The sequence below is a fragment of the Hirundo rustica genome, chromosome 1 (assembly GCF_015227805.2).
Source record: "Hirundo rustica isolate bHirRus1 chromosome 1, bHirRus1.pri.v3, whole genome shotgun sequence".
NCBI lineage: Eukaryota > Metazoa > Chordata > Aves > Passeriformes > Hirundinidae > Hirundo > Hirundo rustica.
This window is the reverse complement of record NC_053450.1, coordinates 151,147,351-151,167,690: the sequence shown is the minus strand read 5'-3', so window position 1 is coordinate 151,167,690 and position 20,340 is coordinate 151,147,351. Positions and strand designations below refer to the sequence as shown.

General features: G+C 40.6%; 1 protein-coding gene across 3 annotated transcripts in view; it reads left to right on the top strand.

The window, feature by feature from the left end:
* Positions 1-20,340, top strand: part of LOC120764554 (sodium channel protein type 5 subunit alpha-like) — a 215,693-nt gene that overhangs the window by 28,546 nt on the left and 166,807 nt on the right. For all 3 annotated transcript variants that reach the window (XM_058419749.1, XM_058419748.1, XM_058419747.1), the window contains exons 2-4: positions 12,762-13,080; positions 14,778-14,898; positions 20,173-20,260. In XM_058419749.1, the coding sequence (XP_058275732.1) occupies positions 12,814-13,080; positions 14,778-14,898; positions 20,173-20,260 (476 nt within the window). In that variant the 5' untranslated portion in view covers positions 12,762-12,813. The remainder of the gene's footprint in view (positions 1-12,761; positions 13,081-14,777; positions 14,899-20,172; positions 20,261-20,340) is intronic.

Genomic DNA, 20,340 nt, shown 5'->3' with positions numbered 1-20,340 from the left:
CACAGGAATGTCAAGCCAGTGGGAGAACCAGCAATGGGATGTGATTAGGGTGATTTCTGGCCTGTTTCCCATCATTCTTGGAGAGAAAGTATTCTTTTTTCCCCCTTTGAAAAATGGTGATTTTCTCTAGTAAATCTGTTCCTTTTTCAGTTTGGAGGCTTCTTTGTCAGAGAAAGAAATTTGTAACTCAAAGTAGATGCTCTTTACTTAAATGCTTCTCTATTGGAAAAGCATTTTTCCATAGAAATAGAGTTTCAATAGGAAATTTGCAGTCAGCTGTTCCACATGACAGGCAATGCTGCTCCCCCTTCCCCTCCAAAGGGTGGTTTCATACAGAACCTGTACTTCTGCATATCCATACCAGTGCTGTGGTTTTATAAGCACATTTCCCTATTTTAAAATATTTTCCTGTCTCCTGTTTTTGTGTAAAACATCCTCACAAAGAGGGAGGATGATTAATTGGAAACTACAGAGGAAACTACAAAATCAATTGCACTCAAAGAACTGTCTAGTTGAAACTAAACAAATAAAAAACCCCGAGGATTATATGTTTTTTTTTTTCCCTCTCCTTATTCAGTCATCAGGCTCTGAACTGTTACTTGGAAGATTTTTGTGACACTGAACTATAGCCTTTTATATTTCACCTTATTGGTGCTCAGCTGCACATTATCTGTGAACACAACAAACAATATTACAAAAATAGCTGAAAACTGTCTTGATGGACTGCAGAGTTATCTGCACCATTTACACCAAAAGCAGTTCTGATCCCCAAACTCATTGTGCTTTATAAAATTAATCCATAAGATTTTCTGCTCATAAATAACTGTGAAATGACTGAACTTTAAAACATAAGACATCTTGTGTGCTAAATCTCACGGAGGAATAATCTCTTGATAAATTTAGTTTTAAACTAACGGAAGCATAGATGATTGCAATTCTATTTTTAGGCATGCACGGTAAAACTTTTTTATTTTGTTTGTAGCAAATCCAGTTTAAGTCAGAACCTCCAAATGAAGGTGGGGGTGTGAGAGCGAGCAGGGTCAGTGTGGTGAACAGCCCTGGCCGAGGGTTTGGAGGGAGTTTTGTGAAGTTGAACACAGATTGTGTCTGCCAGAGCAGGGATGAGAAAGTGATGAGTGAGGTTGGAGCTGGTTGGTGCTGATGGCATCAGAAGTCATGTCAGAAAGACTGGAAGAGCAGGGCCTGTGTCTCTGCTCTCTGTCTGAGCCACCAGGAGCAGAGCACACTGAAACCATCAGATCCTGGGATCATTTTGTGTGCATTGGGTCAAACAGAGGCAGTGATGTCTGTGCTATCCTGGCAATACCTAAATAACAGATACAAGTAGGCCCGGCACTGGGATGGGCTTTGGGCGTGTAAGGAGAAAGGAGTTAGCATAAATCAGCAGAACTCTATTTTTTGGCCACTGTGAGGCTAAATGTGAAACGTGTGGACTGGGATTTCCCATTACTTTGTTAATGTGAGGATTCAATTTAATTTCAAATCGTCTGGGAGAATCATAAATTGTAAGAATTGAGAGGATCAGTAATGCTTTTAATGGTCTGATCTTTCAGGCTTGATGTTCTTGCTTGGGCCTCAGGGCTGGCTTGCAGGCTCTCCTGTGAGTTTTCTGATGGCATTTTACACAGCTCCCTCTGCCAGCAACATCCCTTTGGGGGACAGAAAGGTGAGGCAGGAATCAGTGACCTTAGAGGTCTTTTCCAGCCTAAATGATTCTGTGATTCTAAGTTGTGCTGAAGCCCAAGGCTGCAGTGCAAAGCTCCAGTGTGACCGTGTCTTCCAGGACATCCTTCAACTTCTTTGCAGTTCAGTGACTTGGAGAAAAGGGAGAGGCACAATTTCCGTAAAGGATGGTGTGGATTAACCTTGTCTGGCTGCCAGGTGCCCACCAAGCTGCTCTCCAACTCCATCCTCCTCAGACTGGATTAACCCGCCATAGATGGCTATTAGGCAGTCTCAGGTACAAAAGATGGTTAATAGGCCCTTGGAGGGTGTGAAATATATCCTGGAGTCAGGGACAAGGGGAATCTGAGAAATGCAATCCAAATTAGCTTTTTTTCTTTCCTCCACTTCATTTCTTTCTCCTTTGTCTGACAGTAGAGATGGGCTGGAGACAGCTGGGGTCTAAGACAGCTCTTCTGGAGTTAGAAGTTTTGGGAATAATTTTGGAAGGAAAGTAGAGACAGGGAAGAATATTTTGGAGCCAGGCTAAACATTTATGTGGGAAGAGAGGAACAGTGCCATCCCACTTGTTCTGCTTTTAAAATCATGTTGTGCTTTGTTATGATCTGCAAGACAAGCCCAAGACTGGAATGGGAAAGTGGCTGTGAGATAGGACAGTTGTGCACCTTCAGCTCCATTTTGGATTGTTTCGTTGTGATCCCCTGGGAGTCATGGGGGCCACTAGCCCACATTTCACTCTACTTTTAAAAATACTACCTCAAAACCACTTCTGCCCTTGTAACTGCACAACCAAGACCTTAAATACCCCTTTAATTTGTAGCAACAAAGTGTAAGGCATTAAATATTTTCTAGATTTGCGAGTCTGTGGTGAGTCTGAGAGTTTCAGGATAACCTGAGAGACACCGTATCTGGGAACAACATGGTTGGCATTGACTAATTAAATGTATCTCGTTTGTTAAAATTGAAGATCTATATTATGTTCTAAAGTAATTGTGTGCACTGGAAAGCTGTTGTAGAAGTGTTGGGGTTTGCCACACACTGGAATGGAGCAGCCCCTTGGTCTACTCCTTTGCCATCAAGTGATTGGAGGTGGCTGGTCTCTGTTTTTGAAAAGAGTCAAGGTAGAAGAAAAATTAACACACTTCACACACCTTGAATTGTATCCCACAATGGTGTGAGTTTTGGTGGGGGGACATCTCTCAGTCCAGATGCCCGTGCTCTGTCAGAGAAAAGCAAACATGCAAAGGTAGACACACAGTTCACAGGTACCTACAGGCACACACCAACACCAGAATTTTGGCGTCACAGTAAACAGCTTGAATCATCAGAAGCTTTGCTAGGGTCTAAAGAATAGTTTGTCTCTCTGAAGCAGACATTGAAAACAGGAGAGATGACTCATGCCCTAGCAGTGCCTATTTCTCCCTGAATGTGTAACATCCTGCGCTTCTTTGGTTTGGCTAATCTATTCCAATCCATCAGAGAAGCTAAATTTTAGTTGATTCATTCTATTCTGAGAATATGAGGCTATTTCACAAGAGCTGCGTGTCCAGTACATACATATTTTTTAATTCAAAAATATCTAGAATACATGATTTGCCCTGTCTAAGCTTAGGAACTACCCTTTAGGATGGATAAACATGCAGGTGGATGTAGAGAGGAGCAGGCAGTACTTGAATCATTAGACTCATACATGACAGATTAAAAATTAACAGATCTAATCAAAGTCTTCCATTGCCTTGTCAAATTTGTATTTTTAGTTAAAATTGTCTTGAAAAAGCAAAAAGAAATCCTGAGTGTTCAAACAGTACATTCTGCATCATTTTAGGACCCTGTCAGGGTAGGTGTTGTTATAACTCGCAGACATAATGTCATCTGGAGCCTCTTAATCCCAGTATTTACATATATCCAGGAAGAGTTTAGGTCAAAATATTGGATGATCTCTCAGTGGAATTGCTGTTTGTCACTGCTATTAGTAGTCACACAGTCACATCACAGAATGGCTTGATTTGGAAGGAACCTTAAGGTTGATTTTTTTCCAATACCCCTGCCATGGGCAGGGACACCTTCCACTAGACCAGGTTGTTCAAATCCCATCCAACCTGGCCTTGAAGACTTCCAGGAGTGGGGTATCCACATCTTCTCTGGGCAAACTGTGCCAGGGCCTCCCCCCCGGCTCACAGGGAAGAATGTCTTCCTAATATCAAATCTAAACCTCCTCATTTTCAGTTTAAATCCAATCCCCCTTGTTCTACCTCTACATGTGCTTGTCTAAAGCTGCTCTCCAACTCTCTTGGAGCCACTTTAGGCACTGAGAAGTTCTGTCAGTTCTCCCTGGAGTCTTCTCTTCTCTTAGCCAGCTCTTTCAGCCTGTCTTCATAAGAGATGCGCTTCAGTTCTCTGGCCATCTTTGTGGCCGTCCTTTGGACCTGCTCCAACAGGTCCAAGTAAACAGTGTTGGGGATCCCAGATGTGGATGCAGCGCTCCAGGTGGGGTCTCACCAGAGCTGAGCACCTTCTTCCACTTGCTGGCCACGCTTCTCATGATGCAACCCAGGGCATGGTTTACTTTCTGGGCCAACCAAGTAATGAAAAAGTTATTTTTAGGAATGGTAGTTTTGGAGTTGATTTTTTTTTTTTTTCCTTAAGTGCAAGTAAGGAAGTAAGGAAGTGCAAGTAAGTTCCCGAAATATGGAGCTAGTGCATTTTCCATTTAGAAAATACATGCATTGATACCATCATCAGATATTTCCCTTTCACAGGCCACTTGATGTATTATTTACTGGTTTGTTCATTGACTGTTTGGTCCCATAAGCTAAATTAGGCAAGGAGCCACAGCAGGGTTTGCAATACTGGGCCTCTATTATATCCTTGCACTGCATAGTGCCTCAGGCCCAATTGAGAATTGCCAGCCACTCGAGCATTCACTGGTAACACATAAATGCATGTTTGGATGTAGCCTGTTAGTAAATGCAATGTCCCCAGCAGTTCTGTTTGGATGATTATATTATTGCTAATTAACAGAAAATGTCATGACTTTTGGAATAGAATTGTTTGTGCAATGAGTTATTTACTCTGGAAAATCCTCCCATGTAAAAAGATGAGGAAATTATATAGGGGAGAATGGGAGGGGTGCCTGGGATTACCACAGGGTTCTCAGAAGCGTGAGTCTCAGTGGCATCAGTGGGACACAGCCAAAACCACTCCTGGTAATGTGACTCACTCATGTACCTCTAAAATCATCCACATTCATCACTCTTTAAATGCTCCTCATCATTTGTTCAGATGCACTTTGGGTTTTGGTTAGTGTCAGGAGAAATAAAGTTTAATTCAGCTAACCTACCAGCAAAATGTAGTAGCTGGAAGGTGGCAATCTTGGTGATAACATTAAAAGGCTACTAGATATTTAAAAATAAAAACAATGAAAAATCCCTGGCTGCACTGCCCCCATGTTTCTGTCAGACTCATTTACATAATGGTTCAGACCATTATGTAATTCAAATCAAATCACTGTCAGTCAGCACCAGCATCCATTGCATCTTTTCCATGGAGCTACGCCGAGTGGCTGAAGTAAACTTCTTTGAAAAGAATGGCAGAAATCAAATAACTCAGTCTCTCTGACGCCAGGGGTCTGACCCACTGCCTGATGCAGTCACACAAAATATTCCCCTTGACTGACATGAGCTGAGGATTGCACCCCGAGAACCCATGTAAGCTCCTGACTCTGATTCCTAAACTTGGCAAATGAACCCAGGCAGTTTTCAATTGCAAAGAGGCAGAATATCCCTCCTCTCTGGACAGCAATAATCTCTCTCTGTCTCTCGGGGGGGGAACGGGGTGAAATCTCTTCCATCAGCGTAGAAGAGCCACCAGCTTTATCCAAATAGTATTGTCAAACTCACAGTGCACTGAATAATGAATCAAATCTTCAGAATATTCCAGCAAGCATCGACTCCCTGATAGATTCCCTCTTATCCTTCCTGAGACTCTACCTCCATTAGCAGGAAAGATAATTTTGCCAGCGCACTTCTAAATACGTGCGTCTTTATTTTTTTATTTTTTGTGTTTTGTTGCCAAAGCAGTGAAAATGTTTTCCAGCAGCTGAGGCTCTATTAACACCAAACATTATCCAAAAACCACAGACAGAGACCCTGGATCCTTGTCTGGGGTCACCCAGCGTCATAGACGGAGAGGCTTTGCGTGGCATAAAGAGGAGAATAAAGTACTAGTGACAAAATCTCACAGAACGGGTGTGAATGTCACTTGAGAGTTATTGCTGTGGGCAGGAACAGGTTTGTGGAAAGGTTATGTTTGCCTGGAATAAAGTAGGTGGGAGGATGAGAGAATTCTCTTGGCTAAGGCATAGGAAAAGGACAGAGGCAGAGAAGGGTGGGAAGCTGGGTGTGTTGGATGTGCATGGATGGAGTGGAGCTTAGTGAAGGAAGTGGTTGTGGAGCAGAGGGCTGTGGCAGACTGGCAGGCCCTGCAGTTTCACCTCATATCCGCCAGATGCAGGAGGGGGACCTGCCACCTCCCACAGCTTAATTTGTATGCTTTGGGTCTGTCTCCCCCAGACTTTCACATCCAATTTTTTCTTGACCCTTCACCTCAGCCTCTTTTCGTTGCTGCCACTTGAAAGAAGGAAAACCTAAATCGCTCTATTCACTATTAAAAATGAAGTTTAGTTGTTATGTCATGTTTGCCTCTTAATTCAGTGCTACCATTGTGAAAGAGGCCCTGGCTTTGCTTACAGAGTTTCATCCATCTCTCTTAATGTAAACATGTCAGTTCTGATGATTGGCTTTTATGAGTCTGTTTGTTTTCTGCTGATGAAATGTGTCTCCATAACTTAGATGGGAGGGGATCAGGAAAGCCTAACCTATAACTGTGGTAATATATCAGACAGCTTTCCAGACATGGCTCCTTCTTCCCTAGAAGCATGCAGCCAATATTTTGCTGTCTAGCCTAAAGCTGCTTTCTTTCTGTGGCATAACTATCCCATAATGGCAGAAGAATATGTTTTAATAGCTGTTGCACAGCTTCCTTTATCCCTCTTTATGTCTTTACAAACTCTTCATGAATAAAATGGACCAGATTTGATCTATTTTATTCATGTGAGCATTCAAAGCACCTAGTGGTGTGAGCACTGTGTATTATGTTTGGCAGAACATGGAGTTTTCCTGTAGATTTCTTATTTCTGGTTCAAAAGCTAGCGGCTGCATCCTGAGCTAAAACATCCCTCTTTCTTGGTAGCTCTTTCCAAGCTCTGTTAGTTCAGAATAGCAAAGGAGAAATCTTTCCCTGGGTCTAAAGTCTGTGTAGTTTACAGTAAAATAACTCTGAGGTCAATTTCTAGTTAATTAAAATAGACATGAAAACCTGATGGATTCAAAGAATTATAATTCTCAGCAAAATATGGGGATCTGCGTTGGTAACTATGATGTACTGTTTCCCTCTTGCTTATTTGTGTCATTTGGTTGCAGAGTAATTTGAAATAAAAACACCTGCAAAGAGAGCAGAATATTTTTAGCTCACTAAAATATATATATTTTATCATAAGAGGAGACTTAGTGCCAGCATTTAATTCTTGGCCTAACATTTGTCATCCCCAAATACCCTTTCAATTTTGGGATGAAATATTCTGAATTCATTTCCTTTTAGCACATGTTGGCTTTCTGAAGACTTTAGTTTTTCGATAAGTCATTGGCAATGTCAAAATGCTATGATTCTGATGAGTGAGGAGCCAGCAAAACCCATTAAACTGGATTTAAAAGAAGATACTGCGTAGGCAGAGCTGGTAGTGACAAAAGGCCTGTGGGTCTACGACACTGAAGTTTTGTTTTGGACGTTTTGTGCTGTTCTGGTTTGGTTTTTCCCAACAATTTGAATGCAGCGAGTTCTCTTGCATATTTACTTCTGCCCCTGGTCAGCATCCATGGTGAACAAGCAGGCTTGTTTTGGGAAATGTGTTGTGGAATGTCAAATCAACCTGCAGGTTTGCCGTGTGACACAGGCAGCAAGAGGAACTCTGGCTCACGTCTCCTCCTGTGTCACCTTGCACAGGTTTCAACACTATTGAAAAGTTCTCCTTGGCCTAGGAGGACTCCAAAAGCTAAACATTTCAACCATTTCCATCAGATTTTTGTGGAATACAAAAGTTTTCCCCTGCAGATCAGCCAGAGGAGCCTGCCTGGTCCCCACCAGGCGCTGGATTGTCCAGCAGCCCTTTTTGCACCTTCATCTTGGATTTCACCCAACAAGATGTTTCTGGAGGGACAAGCGTCTTCAGACTGCCTTCACAGGGTGCAAAAAGCTCAGGGTTTTCCAGGTTCCTGCAAGCTTGGTTACCTTCTAGGCCATCAGTTTAATACCTCAGTTGCACACTATCTGGTGTTCATGCTCTGGTGTGAAGGTACTCTTTTTAAAGGAAACATTTCTAGCCAAATGTTCTGGGTCCTAAGAGATCAATTCCCCTGGAGTGACTTCCCTGGGCAGAGCTGTGCTGATTTATGCCAGCTGGAGATCTAGCTGATTATATGTGTTAAGAACATGTGCTACAAAAACAACCATTGTTTGTGGTCTTGGAAAAAAAATTATGCCTGTTGGAGAAAAAATAAACAAACCGAATGTCAGATTAAGCAGAAGTAATTAGTGCACTGTGTAAAATCTCGAGGACTGTCTTGATGTGAGCATGCAGGCCCTCAAAGTGTGTGCAAACAGCAACTGAAGTTTTTCAGTTAAAAGAGAATTTCCCATGACACCTCCTCACTGTAGAGTGTGGAATAAATATAAGTGGATTAAGTCTCAAAAGATTGGGGTTTTTGTTTGTTGTCAGTAAAATTATGAAGTGTGTCTTAGTCACCTAGACTCCTTTAGCTTCTTGATCTTTTTACAAAAAGTCCTTATTTGATCTGAATTAAAAACAGTTTTCCTTGAAGCCATTACGTCATGGCTGGAATAAAACTTCCACGTGATCCCATATCAACTTGTAGTCTTTTTAAATCTGATTAAATATTTGTGTTTATGTGTAAATTTATGCATATGAATATATTAATCTAGACCAGTGACCTTAAATTAGATGTGTCATTGCTCTGTTCTTTATTTCCCTAGCCTATTATTCTCATGTTTTGCTGTGCTCTGCAGGTCAAGGGAAAATGCCAAAGAGATTATATAGAAAAGGAGTGTGTGGGGGAGAAAGATGACTGTGCTCCATGTAGTCTCAAACGTTGAAAAGAAACCCATCCACGTGACTGTTCATGTTACCACAGCAGTTAGGAGCACAAAATCTTTCTTTAATCACAAACATTTCTTAAACAAAAGGAGAATTTAGGGCTCTAGGATTAGTGTTTTGTAAGAGTTTGGACAAGCAGAGCTGCAGTGCAAACATCCCTCTCCCCAGCCTGTGGTGTGCGGTAGCTTCCTGAGTGGCATCGTGGAAATCAGCAAATGTGGAGAGTCCTACTCAAGATGAGCATGTCTGATGCCTTTGGCCTGTAAAAGACACTTTCACAACCTTGATCTTCCAATTTGGGTCCTTTATTACCATCGCCAAGTGTCTGAAATATAAACTCATGGGTCCTTGATGCAACAGAGGGACTCGCAGGGATGCAGGTGATGACCTGAAAACCTGAAAGATACTTTGAACTGGAGTGCCTGAGGCCTATGACAGTAAGGTTAAAGCGGCAATGGAAAACAGCATTTATCTTTCTGAATAAATACAGGTGCTAGAAACACCTAATTTGTTGGTACTGCTCTCACTTCTTGCCGTGCCAAAGAAAGAATTCATCTTGGTGCTTTATTTTCATATGCATGTTTTGTTTACATAACCAGTATGTTTTATCAGCAACAACCAATGCTAACTGACAAAGCAAGAGGGAAATTTTCATTCTGTGCATGGTGATATCACAGAAACAATGTGTTTGAAGCCTTGTACTTCAAAAATATGCCTGTGAGGAATGGAAAAATCCAGGCTCATATTGTAAACACGTGAGTCACAACAGCTATTATCTCTTAAGAAATGGCATTCCAGCTCTTTGATTCAGTCATTGATGATTTCCCTTTTTAACTTGTAGTGCTTTCTTACCCTTTTAAGAAACATCTGGGCTAACCCTGGCTATTTGTAGAAATGTTTGGAATTCACAGATTAAAAGAAATTAGACATAGAAAGGATCCATGAAATTATCTTGTCCATTTTCTGAAAGCATATGAAATTGAAAAAGAATTGTGCTAAATATATATATATTAAAATGCAGAACTTTAGCTTATATACAATATGAAGACAAAGCACGTCATAAATTTTCAGTTGTAAAGGTGCTGAAATGTAGGGTATTTTAAAAAGAAAAATTAAATAGAAGACTAGCCAAAGCTCTAATGAAGTTTGTGTAGGATTTTCCAGTTCTTTCTAGGCAGCTACCTTTCTGGAATTTGTAGATAAAATTGAAAAGATCTGGTTTGAGCAGTTTGAATTTGATTCCGTTTTCTAATGAGAGAGAGTTTTAGCAAAAATAATTTGCTTTAGAAAAAATAATGAAAACTTCTGATACCGATTGGAATTTTTCAATCTCCCTCACCATCCGCTATCCTTCTTTTGTTTCTCTTTTAAAAAAATTTGAGTAGTTCTGTTGCCAGAGTGGCTTCTCATGGAAGTCTTTAGGAAGTCTGAGGTTGTATGGACAAAACACACAACAGCAGAGGATGGGTTTCCTTAGACTGGGAAGAGTGTTAAAACAGGACAAGCATAAGTAGCCTTTCTTGTTTGTTCTCAGGAACTCCAGGTTCCTGAGTCAGAGGAAGCAACTTGTATTTTAAAATCATTTATGGAGCTTTTACCATTACCCTGTGATTTCATTCGAAGTTTCTCCATGCTCATATTATTAGAAAAAGCAAACAGTCGTTCCCCTTTGACTGTCTTCCCAGAGCTCATGATCATCTGGACCTCAACTAACAGCCCACAGTGTTCTCATCTCCAGCTTGGAGACCTCGTCTGTGCCCTTCCAGCAGTCCTGACCAGCCACTGGCTTTTGTTGCTCCCTTCAGCACTGAGACAGGTTTCATTCTGGAGCAACAAAGACATAAAGGACAAAAAATCTCAGAGAATTCTCTGGACACCTGTATTGATGTCATTTATAGAAAGTGAAATTCTATTTGCTCGCCCTGGTGCTGAGTCACAAAAGCGTTGGGCATAAGAAACTCGATTTGTGGGAAAGCTTCTAATTTCCTGTTTTTCAGGAGGAAGAGGATAAGACAAATGACATGGAGGGGAGAGGGGAAAGGAAAAAGGAGGAAAAAAAACTAACAAAAGAAGAATGTCAGAATACTCCATACTCCAGGAAGGATAATTCATTTTAGCCCTGCTTGTTCAAACCAACAGTAATTCAGAGCATAATGTAGGAGCTTCAGTAAATCATTCCTGTGTGATAGACTGTGATCAATGACAATTTAATGATTTCATTTTAAGATGAAGTCAGAATAGGAGAGACAGTAGTTATTTGAAAGCGTCCTTTACTCAGAGAAATTGAGTCAATAAATATGCTATTTGTCATGCAGAGTCCAGTTAGAGTCTTGTTTGCTAACAAAAATGTTGTCATCACAGAGCCTAATAGATGCAAACTATCTGGAACTATTCATTGTAAATAGACAAATACCATCTGAAAGCAGAAAACAACGGTTGTGGCTGAACAAAGAATGGGATCCTGCACACGTTGCTGAATGAAAGAGGGGAGCCCACCTCAAAATCTACTATTTTGTTTGTCACCAGAGTGTATTCTGATTGAGTATGAATGGCCTGGTGGTGACAAAAATACAAGGTCTGTGTTTCTTCTGTGAAATGAGTTTTAATTGTTGCAGAGGGAGGGCTTCTCTCACTTGGAAAACATGCCCCTAAAGTCACTTTAAATTGAAAATTACGGCTTCAGTGCACTTGGATGGATTTGTTCAGGCTACTAGAACAGGGATAAGCTTCATCCTTTTTCAAACAGTAGTTTTACGTTCATTTTCACAGCTATCCATGTTGTTTAGTGCAGATGCAAGAAGGCTTTTTGTTCGGCTCTGCTTTTCACGCTTGGCTTTATTCATGTAAGTTGAAGAGATGTGGCAATTCTTGTTTTCATTCAGACAGAGACTGGAAGTGTTAACATTGAAGTACCATCAGGGCAAGATGATCAGACTTCACAGGTTTGGGTTAGAATCATAAAATAAAAAAATATCCTAACCTGGAAAGCGTAAGGATCATCGAGTCCAACTCCTGGATGTTCAAATTGGTCTTGGATGAAAGGAGCCTGGTTTTCAGATATGACAAACTGGCAGCACTGGCTATTCAGCATCTTGGAAGCTTGGTGTACTCTCATGAAGGTCTCAGAGCTTTTCCGGGCACATCTGAGCTTCCATCATTCTTCAGATTTCAGGGTGTGGAGGAAATGAAAATGCTCAAAGGTCCTGAGAGATATCTTGAAGATGGTATTTCTTATCCCAAAGGAAAATTAAAATTACACTACAGAAGCCTAAGACAGAGATGATGAAGAATTTTTATGGGATTTAAAAATCTAAACTTCACCCTTTACTCTTTAAATTTGGACTAGAACAGGTGGGGCATTTTTACATTTTTCATCATGTGGCCAGACATCGGCTGGTTTAAATCTGCCTTGCAGTCATCTTAGGCACATTGTTCATCCACTCCCAGAGCTGCATTTTCAAAAATGAGTTAGGAATCTGAATCTCTGTTGCTTTCAGTGAAACTTAAGATTGTGTTAATCTAAGTTACTTCTTAGTCTGGATTCATGATCCCAAATGACTGAAGACCTGAAGAATATTCCACAGTCTATCTATAAAGCCTGTTTAGATTTGGTCATGTGTGATTCCTCATTGAAATTACAATTTCAGTCATTTTTGTTTTCCTTTATGCTCTATTAACCACATAAAACAGATGAAGTTTCCTGATAATGCCTAACAAGTTGCTTGGTGCTTGAGGTTTTGGTTTTTTTGGTTTTTTTTTTTTAAATTCTGATGCCTTTGTTCTTCTTGCTTTTCTCATGATGCTAACTTTTGATAATTTTTAATTTCAGCTGTTTCCAGTACTAGGAGTAAAGACCAGTAAAGACACAGCAGGATGAAAAGATGGCTGACTTCTTGTTACCACCGGGTACTAACAGCTTCCACCGGTTCACGCCCGAGTCCTTGGCTGCCATCGAGAAGCGAATTGCAGAGAAGCTCGCAAGGAATGCCAAGCAGGAATACAGGGAGCAGCTGGGCGAGGAAGAGAAACCTCAGCCTCAGTTTGACTTGCAAGCTTGCAAGAAGCTGCCTGATATCTATGGGACTGTGTCTCCAGAGCTCATTGGGGAGCCCTTGGAGGACATCGACCCTTTCTACAATGATCGTAAGGTGAGCACCCACCCTCTGTCCTACTCCTCTGCCTTTGCTAAAGAATGACCCCTGTTTTGAGTGCTCTGTTTGTTATCTTTCTACAGACAGTAAAAATATTTATTTCCCAAATTAAGGATCAGAATGTTGAGCAGGGCTCCCAGAAAACATCTAAGCAGAAGGGAAAGAGGGATAAAAAGCATAACTTAAACTTGTGTATTTTCAGATAACCCTGCGTATGAATATACAATATCTGAAATGAGCAGAGCAGTAGCTGAGTTAATTGAAGCCAGAAGGTTTTATCTGCCCTATCTTGCCTTCTGCATGAGCTGTGACTTCACAGGTCTGTTGTTTATCACTTAAACCCCTTAATGTTAAGGGCTTCTGGGTGACTTGAGCCTTGTGCGAGCACTCTGCACAAGAGCAGAAGGCACCTTCACAACCATTCCTGGAGAGCAGTGGTTCTGTTCCTGCTGAGGAAGAGCAAAACTCCATTTAAGATGACCAAAACAGAGCTGAAGGGAGGTGTGAGTAGCACGTGCAGTGCTGGCACTTTGCAGAATGGTGAACTTTGTCCCAAAGCGAGCATCACCTGATGAGGGATCACGTGCAGGCTGGACCAAAGCCACAGCAGTGCAAACAGCTTCTGTCAAAAAGCTGTTGACAGCAGGGCTGGGCTGGTGGCTTACTACAGTTCGTTCTCCTTTCCAAGCATTTCACAAAACAGAGGACAAAATAAAGCTTGGAAGCCTTGTGTATTTTCAGGCAGCTTCCAGTTTTTTCAGGTACTGCTGTTCCTGATTTTGGGCTGTGCTATTTCCTGTAAACAATGAATTAATATGAGCATAATGGTACTTCTAGTAAAACAGTGTAGAGGTAGGTGCTAGAGCTACAGAATAAAAGTTAAATGGATAAAGACAAACTGATTACTTACCTGGAAGGGCCAGAATTAATTTACCTTTTAATTTGCCTGCTATCCCCAGGCATAAGCAACAGGATATAGATTTGTGATTTTAGTGCCTTTAAGTTTTTAGACTCAAGGTGGGTGAATTTCTTAGATTTTATATATTGGGTGTCTCAACTCTGTCTCTGAGTGAATATTAGTTCCTCTATGCATGGTGGGGCATCTTCAGAGCTCTGCAAATTGGGTCAGCATCCAATTCACTTTTGTTTTGGGTTTAAGATAACCCAGAGAATTGTTGTTCTCTGGTCATATTAATCTGAGCACAATGAGAGTCCTTCAGTGCCAAGGTCAGATCCTGGTGTGGAACTGTGCCTCCTACAGCTTTTTACTTGGTGAGACAAAATTGAGAGCAATAAAGTGTTCACATTGGGAAGCTGGATCAACAACATAGTGAGATCCCCAGCACCTGGGAAGAAGAGCATCACATAATTCCTTCCACCACATTTTAGTCTCCAGGTGATTTTTATTTTTAAGGGTTATTCTGCTCTCTTTCCAGCCCCATAGTGGAGGCAATGGCACAGGATCCACTAAGTGTTGAAGAAAGAAAAAATACTTAGGATATTACAACAAGACAGTCAGTTCTGTAAGGGAGGCCTTGGACAAAACTTTTCAGCAAGTGAAAAGGATTTGGGGGGCTTGGGATGGGGGAAAATGTTATGGGATGCTGGCAAGAATTTCCCAGTGGGATGAGGGCTGGAAAAACTGAGCATAAATGCAAATGCTGAATATTCTCATTTTCTGTTTTGTTTTCCAGACATTTATAGTACTGAACAAAGGGAAGACAATCTTTCGATTTAGTGCCACTCCTGCCTTGTATATACTTAGTCCTTTCCATCCAATCAGAAGAGCAGCAATTAAAATTTTGGTACATTCATATCCTTTCTGTTGATTTTCCTCCTCATGTATTTTATATGGGTTTTAAACACAGATGGATGGAAGTCAGAAACCATTTTATTTCATTAAGCTGTTTTAAATCTTTTGGCTGAATTTGCCTGCACAAGCAGAAATGCACTTGTATTTTCGGTTTGTTTCATTTTATATTGTTATGTGAGCTATAAAAATGACTGTATCATACTGCTGGCATCGGATAATGCAAGCAACACTGGAGAGTCTGGTGAGTTTACTCAGGATTAAAAGATGGGAAGGGACTGATCATCTTTATTGGAGGGAAAGTGGGTGTAGTGCCTCAGAAAGGAAGGGAACTGGGGAAATCTGCACTGATGGAGAGCTTTGCTACCAAGCACTTCAGCAGTCCCTCCCAGAGGTAAAACTCAGTGATACTGTCTGCAGACACAAATTAATTTTGAGCTGCTTCAGATCTGAATTGGTTTTTTTTCTCCTGAAACATAATATTTCAAAAACTGTTTTGTTGATTCTTTTCTAGTTTGTTTATTTGGATATGTTATCCAACAAAGAAATAAAGGCAAAGGCTGTCCTGCTGGCCCTTCCAATGGAAGGGCAATGCCTGATTTCCTGTAGCTCTGGTTCTGAAGTCATGCAAGACACACTGCTGTGATTGGTTTTGCTTGGTTTTTTTTCACACAACCCCAGAAACATTGTATTCTGACATAGTCACATCTCTCTGGAAGGCCAGACTGACCCAGATGTTCAGTTTTGTGTGAACATTACTAAAACACACCTTTTTTTATTACTTGCCTGCTTTCTCTTGGGTGCACATGGGAGACCAGGCATTGATAATTCAAAGACTTCACATGCTGCTCTGATCATTCCATGATGTTTTAGTGATGGAAATCTCTCATCTGCAATCCTCATGTCCACCACAGAGAATTAGTAAATACTAAGTAGGTAACATTTTAGAAACACCGGTTAATTATCAAATTTCAGGGAAAATGAATAGGCAAAGAAATCAGATTCCTACTCCATACAGTGAGGAGAAAAAGAAGGTGATACTATAAATATTCTCTCAAAAGGAAAAACAGGTGAAGCTTCTGATTGCAATAATTCTATGCAAAAATGAATGTGTTATCATCCAAGATACTATTATGGTTACTAAGAATACACTGTAGAATTCTGCAGAGAGATTAGCTGGTGAATCAGGTTATGTGTGCACACAGTGCAGCACAGGCTGCAGCATACACAGAGCCCAACCAAGTTTTTTAGGTGCAATTACCTCAGCACAGCCTTGCTGAAGTTAATCAGGGTCGATGCATTTGCCCAGGTAGGGCCAAGGGAAGGATATGAAAACTGAGCTTCCTAGAAAGAAATTAAGAATATTGCCTCCAGATTTGGAGGCTTGTTCTCTCTTCTCCTGACTTTTTTCTACGTTGGCTGGTGAAGTCAAGAGGTCACAGGAATGTGTGGCACAGGAGATACATGCCCTTGGTAGCAGTCAAACAGAAGATAAACAAGAAATCCTTATCACATTACTTCCAAGGATAAAGACCACAGAGGAGAGCATTTGAAGTATCTGTTGGGGGAAGAAATATGGTCAGATAAGGAGTGTAAAATTTTGGGAGTGGCAGGTCTCAATGCAAACATAAATTTAGCTCCAGAAAGGCAGAAATTATCACCTTGTGTTGATAATGTGGAGAGATCCAACAGCTCAGTCTTTGGCAGGCACAGGCAGGAGACAACAACTCCAGTCCCAGCGAGACTCCCAGCAAAGATCCTGCATTAGGCACTGATTTGTTTTCTGTCAATAAAGACCTTTTGTATCAGCCTGAAATACAAAGGCCAAGTGGCTGAGCACGCAGTCAATATCCCAGGCAGAAAGGAGTCTGAACCCGCAAGTACTCAAGCAGATAATATCACAGACATGGACCTGGGAACCAGATCTATCGTCTTGCGTGACTGTAATCAAGCAATCTTCATTTTCCCCAGGGCAAAAACCTAAAAGGAGCATTAGCAAATGGTGCCCTGTCACGTAAAAATCTGAAGCAGCTTCTTTAGCGGATGCCATATTTCAATTTCCAGCCATTGAGTGCACCATGAAGGCCAACAGTGGAACAGAACAGAGAGGACAGAGTAAAATTGTCCTATAAAGAAGCTGTGGGGGTCACATTTCTTGGTTAAATAGCTGTATGTGGAGTTGTTCCTCTGAGATATCCAGTAGGATAGAGGCTTTGTGTTCACTGCTCATCCAGCCAAGCCTGAGAAATTTAGTCTTTCAAAAATACAGCCTTTCAAGAGGAAAAACTTCCACAGCCTCCTAGTAATTTTTATTACAACTAACTATGTATCTTGAAACCCCTTCTAGGTGTTTCTCCTCTTATTCAGGGTCTGTGAGGCCTCATGAGGGGTCCAGGACCCACATGGCTGCCCAGAAGGTATCCCTGCTCCATTCCTGTTCCAGAGGACATGGGGAGTGCAGGATTGTATCCCCGGTGGGATGAACGCTTTTTGTCTTCTGCATCATTATTAGCTGTTACTAACATCTTTATTAATAATCTCCACCTATTAATGAGATTAAATCTCTGGTAACATTTCCTTGAGGCTTTATATTTAAAAGACTCCTCTTAGTTTTTGCCTGCAAGCCAAGGATAATTCTGTGGTGTCCTTAGTTTCTCCAAGCAGTTTGCTAGCCTGTATAAAATCTGTAGCAATTGTAATTTCTAGTTTTTCTAGGTTTTATATCCAGTTTTTCTCAGGTTACCAGTGATCCAGGCTGGAGGTTTGACAAAAGTTACCGTCCTTGGTGCTAGAATTGTGGATTCTGGTGCGTCAGAAAAAGAAAAATAATCTCATAGAATTCCCCATCTTTGTTCATATTTTCTGCTTGCAGCTTTCCTTCCATCTGATTTTGCACACTTTCCATAAGGCAAAATGAGACCTTGTGAAGCACCAATTATACATTCTATTCATTGGGACTAACCTTTGCTTGCACGTATTATATGTAATTTGGCAATGATCACCTAAAGAGCCTCTAGTATTCAGTCTGCTAATTAACAATTATCCATCATAATGAAGTCTAGAATAGAAGTATGCTGCGTTTGACTCGATATCTTTGTGCTAGGAGATAAAATTTATAATTTTCAGAATCGGCTTGTGCAAAGGCTATTCTGTAACCTCAAATTGGAAATAATAGGTTTAATTTATTGCAGAAAGGGTCCTGATGAGTAGATTAGTATATTTAGTTTGTAGGCTTTGGAAAATTTGATTTAAAAGCAGTTCTAAGATAGGGAATGGACAATGCTGCTAATATAGCTTATCTCAGTTTTATCTTCATTGCTTTGTCCTTTCTGAGTAGATCATCATCACGGACTTTTTCTAACGCAAACACTTGCATTCTTTTTCAGGTAGGAATGCTAATTTTCATCCTGTGGGGATTGTTGTTTTCTCTTTCTTATTTAACACAGAGCACTAACTTTGGTGCATAACCAGATGTAACGTTTCATTCTTTTATGTTCTTTGTAGTTTTCAGCTTGGTCATGAAACCCAGACTGAATTTGTACTGCTTTTGTTGTCCCAGAGCTGACCCTTACATTTTCAACTTGTGGTCTCTGGTTTGTTCTCTTTGGTGCCTGAATAAGGAGGTGATGATGCCTGCCTGTAAGTGAGCATCTGGGAAAGCTGTTAGATTCAGTTTATATCACAGGCATATAGAAATCAAACCGGTGACCCTAAATTCCAACAGAGGAATTTATTTGCTTGGAATTGAAATATGCTATTTGTTTGACATGATCTGAAGATACCACTCTGGTTCCCTGTGCTTCAGCCACAGCATTTCACTGTAGTTGAAAAAGTAATCCTGTGTTTCCTAGGCTAGCTGGAACTTAATAATTATGTTAACAAGAATGCAAAACTTATAAAAATATATCTGAAGCTGATGTGAGCAAATGTGAGTGGGTATCAGACATCCTTCCCAGTTCTTCAGCAGGAGGTGTTGGCCCAGAAGTGGAAGGTGTTTGTGAGATGAGCAGTCCCTGTGAGTTCAATTACTGCTTTCTGTGGTGGCCCTGGGGAATCTGCAGGTTGGTTACTACCAAATTAACCTTGTAGTTGCTTATGTGGCCCATTGGAAAACGTTCCACTCTGTATTCAGCAGAGATTCTGCAAAAGGATAAATTTCATGCAAACATTTCAGGATGTGGGTTAGAAACTAAATTCTTCAATCATTATTTTCAAACAAAAAATAACACAAATGGAATCAACTACAGAGGTGAAAAAAAACCCCAAACTAAATTAAACTTTTTCTTTTTTTTAATTTCCCTCAAATAAAGGGAAAAGAAATTTACATTTGGGTGTTACTTATATACCCTGGGAAGGGTTCCTGCCCTATTGACTGGGTTGCAGGCTGTTTTCCTTATCTTCTGTACAAATTTTAACTCTTAAGTTAGATTTTCCCAGTTGCATGGGACCAGCTATTGATGCAGGAGAATCCCATCATATTTTGTAATTTTTTTTTACAGAAAGCAGCATGTGCTTTTAGGAGAGGCATCCCGTGAATTATGTTTTCAGTTTCAGGAATTTGATTTAGGGTGCTTTTGATGTTTATGGTTTCAGCTTAGCAGCAGAGTGTGTGAACTATGAACTTAGGAGGTTTGTTTTAGCCTCCAAACAGGGAATCTGGTCCCTCAGCTGAGGCAGAGAGCTCTGCAGACCAAGGCTCCCTATTTTCACAGCAGGTTTGCACCCCAAGCCTTAAAATTAGTGCTCTGAAACTCAGACTTGCTTTTTGGTGAAACTTTATACTGAAAGCGATACCTCAAGCCCATTAAAGAGATTAGAAAGTCCAGATTTGTAACTTTCCCCTACTGCCTGAGAAAGGTTTCAGGATAAAAAAATGAAATGGGAATTTGCAGACACAGGTTTTTCTGTGGAAACTTAAATGAGACTAATCCCTCTTTTCATACAAAGTTGTGTACCTATGCACATTGTCATCTGACCAACACAGCTGTAAATTTGGGGTATTGTGCTTTCAAAAGACTGCAGAGTCAGTACATTTGTTTACTGTATAAAGTATGTATAAAAGAAGTTGGAAAAAAAAAAAAAACCAACACAGGGATGTTTCCCTCATTTTTCTATGTTTATATAATAATTTGTCTCCTTACGCACTTGTAAACAAATGCTTATAGTTCTTGAAGCAACTTGCAAATTGTGATTGAGCTGTCACATCTTGTGTGAAATGACGAAAAATTTATGAAGTCTTGTATCAAATGCGCTGTTTTCCTTAATTTGCCTATTTACATTGTTCAGCATGTTTATTATGTGCACTATTTTAACTAATTGTGTGTTCATGGCACAGTCAGAGACTCCGTCATGGAATAAATATGTTGAGTAAGTATCCTTGCTGGTTTACAGCTGTCCCATCCTCATCTCATCCTTCCTCCTCCTTTTGTTGTGTTCTTATTTACATC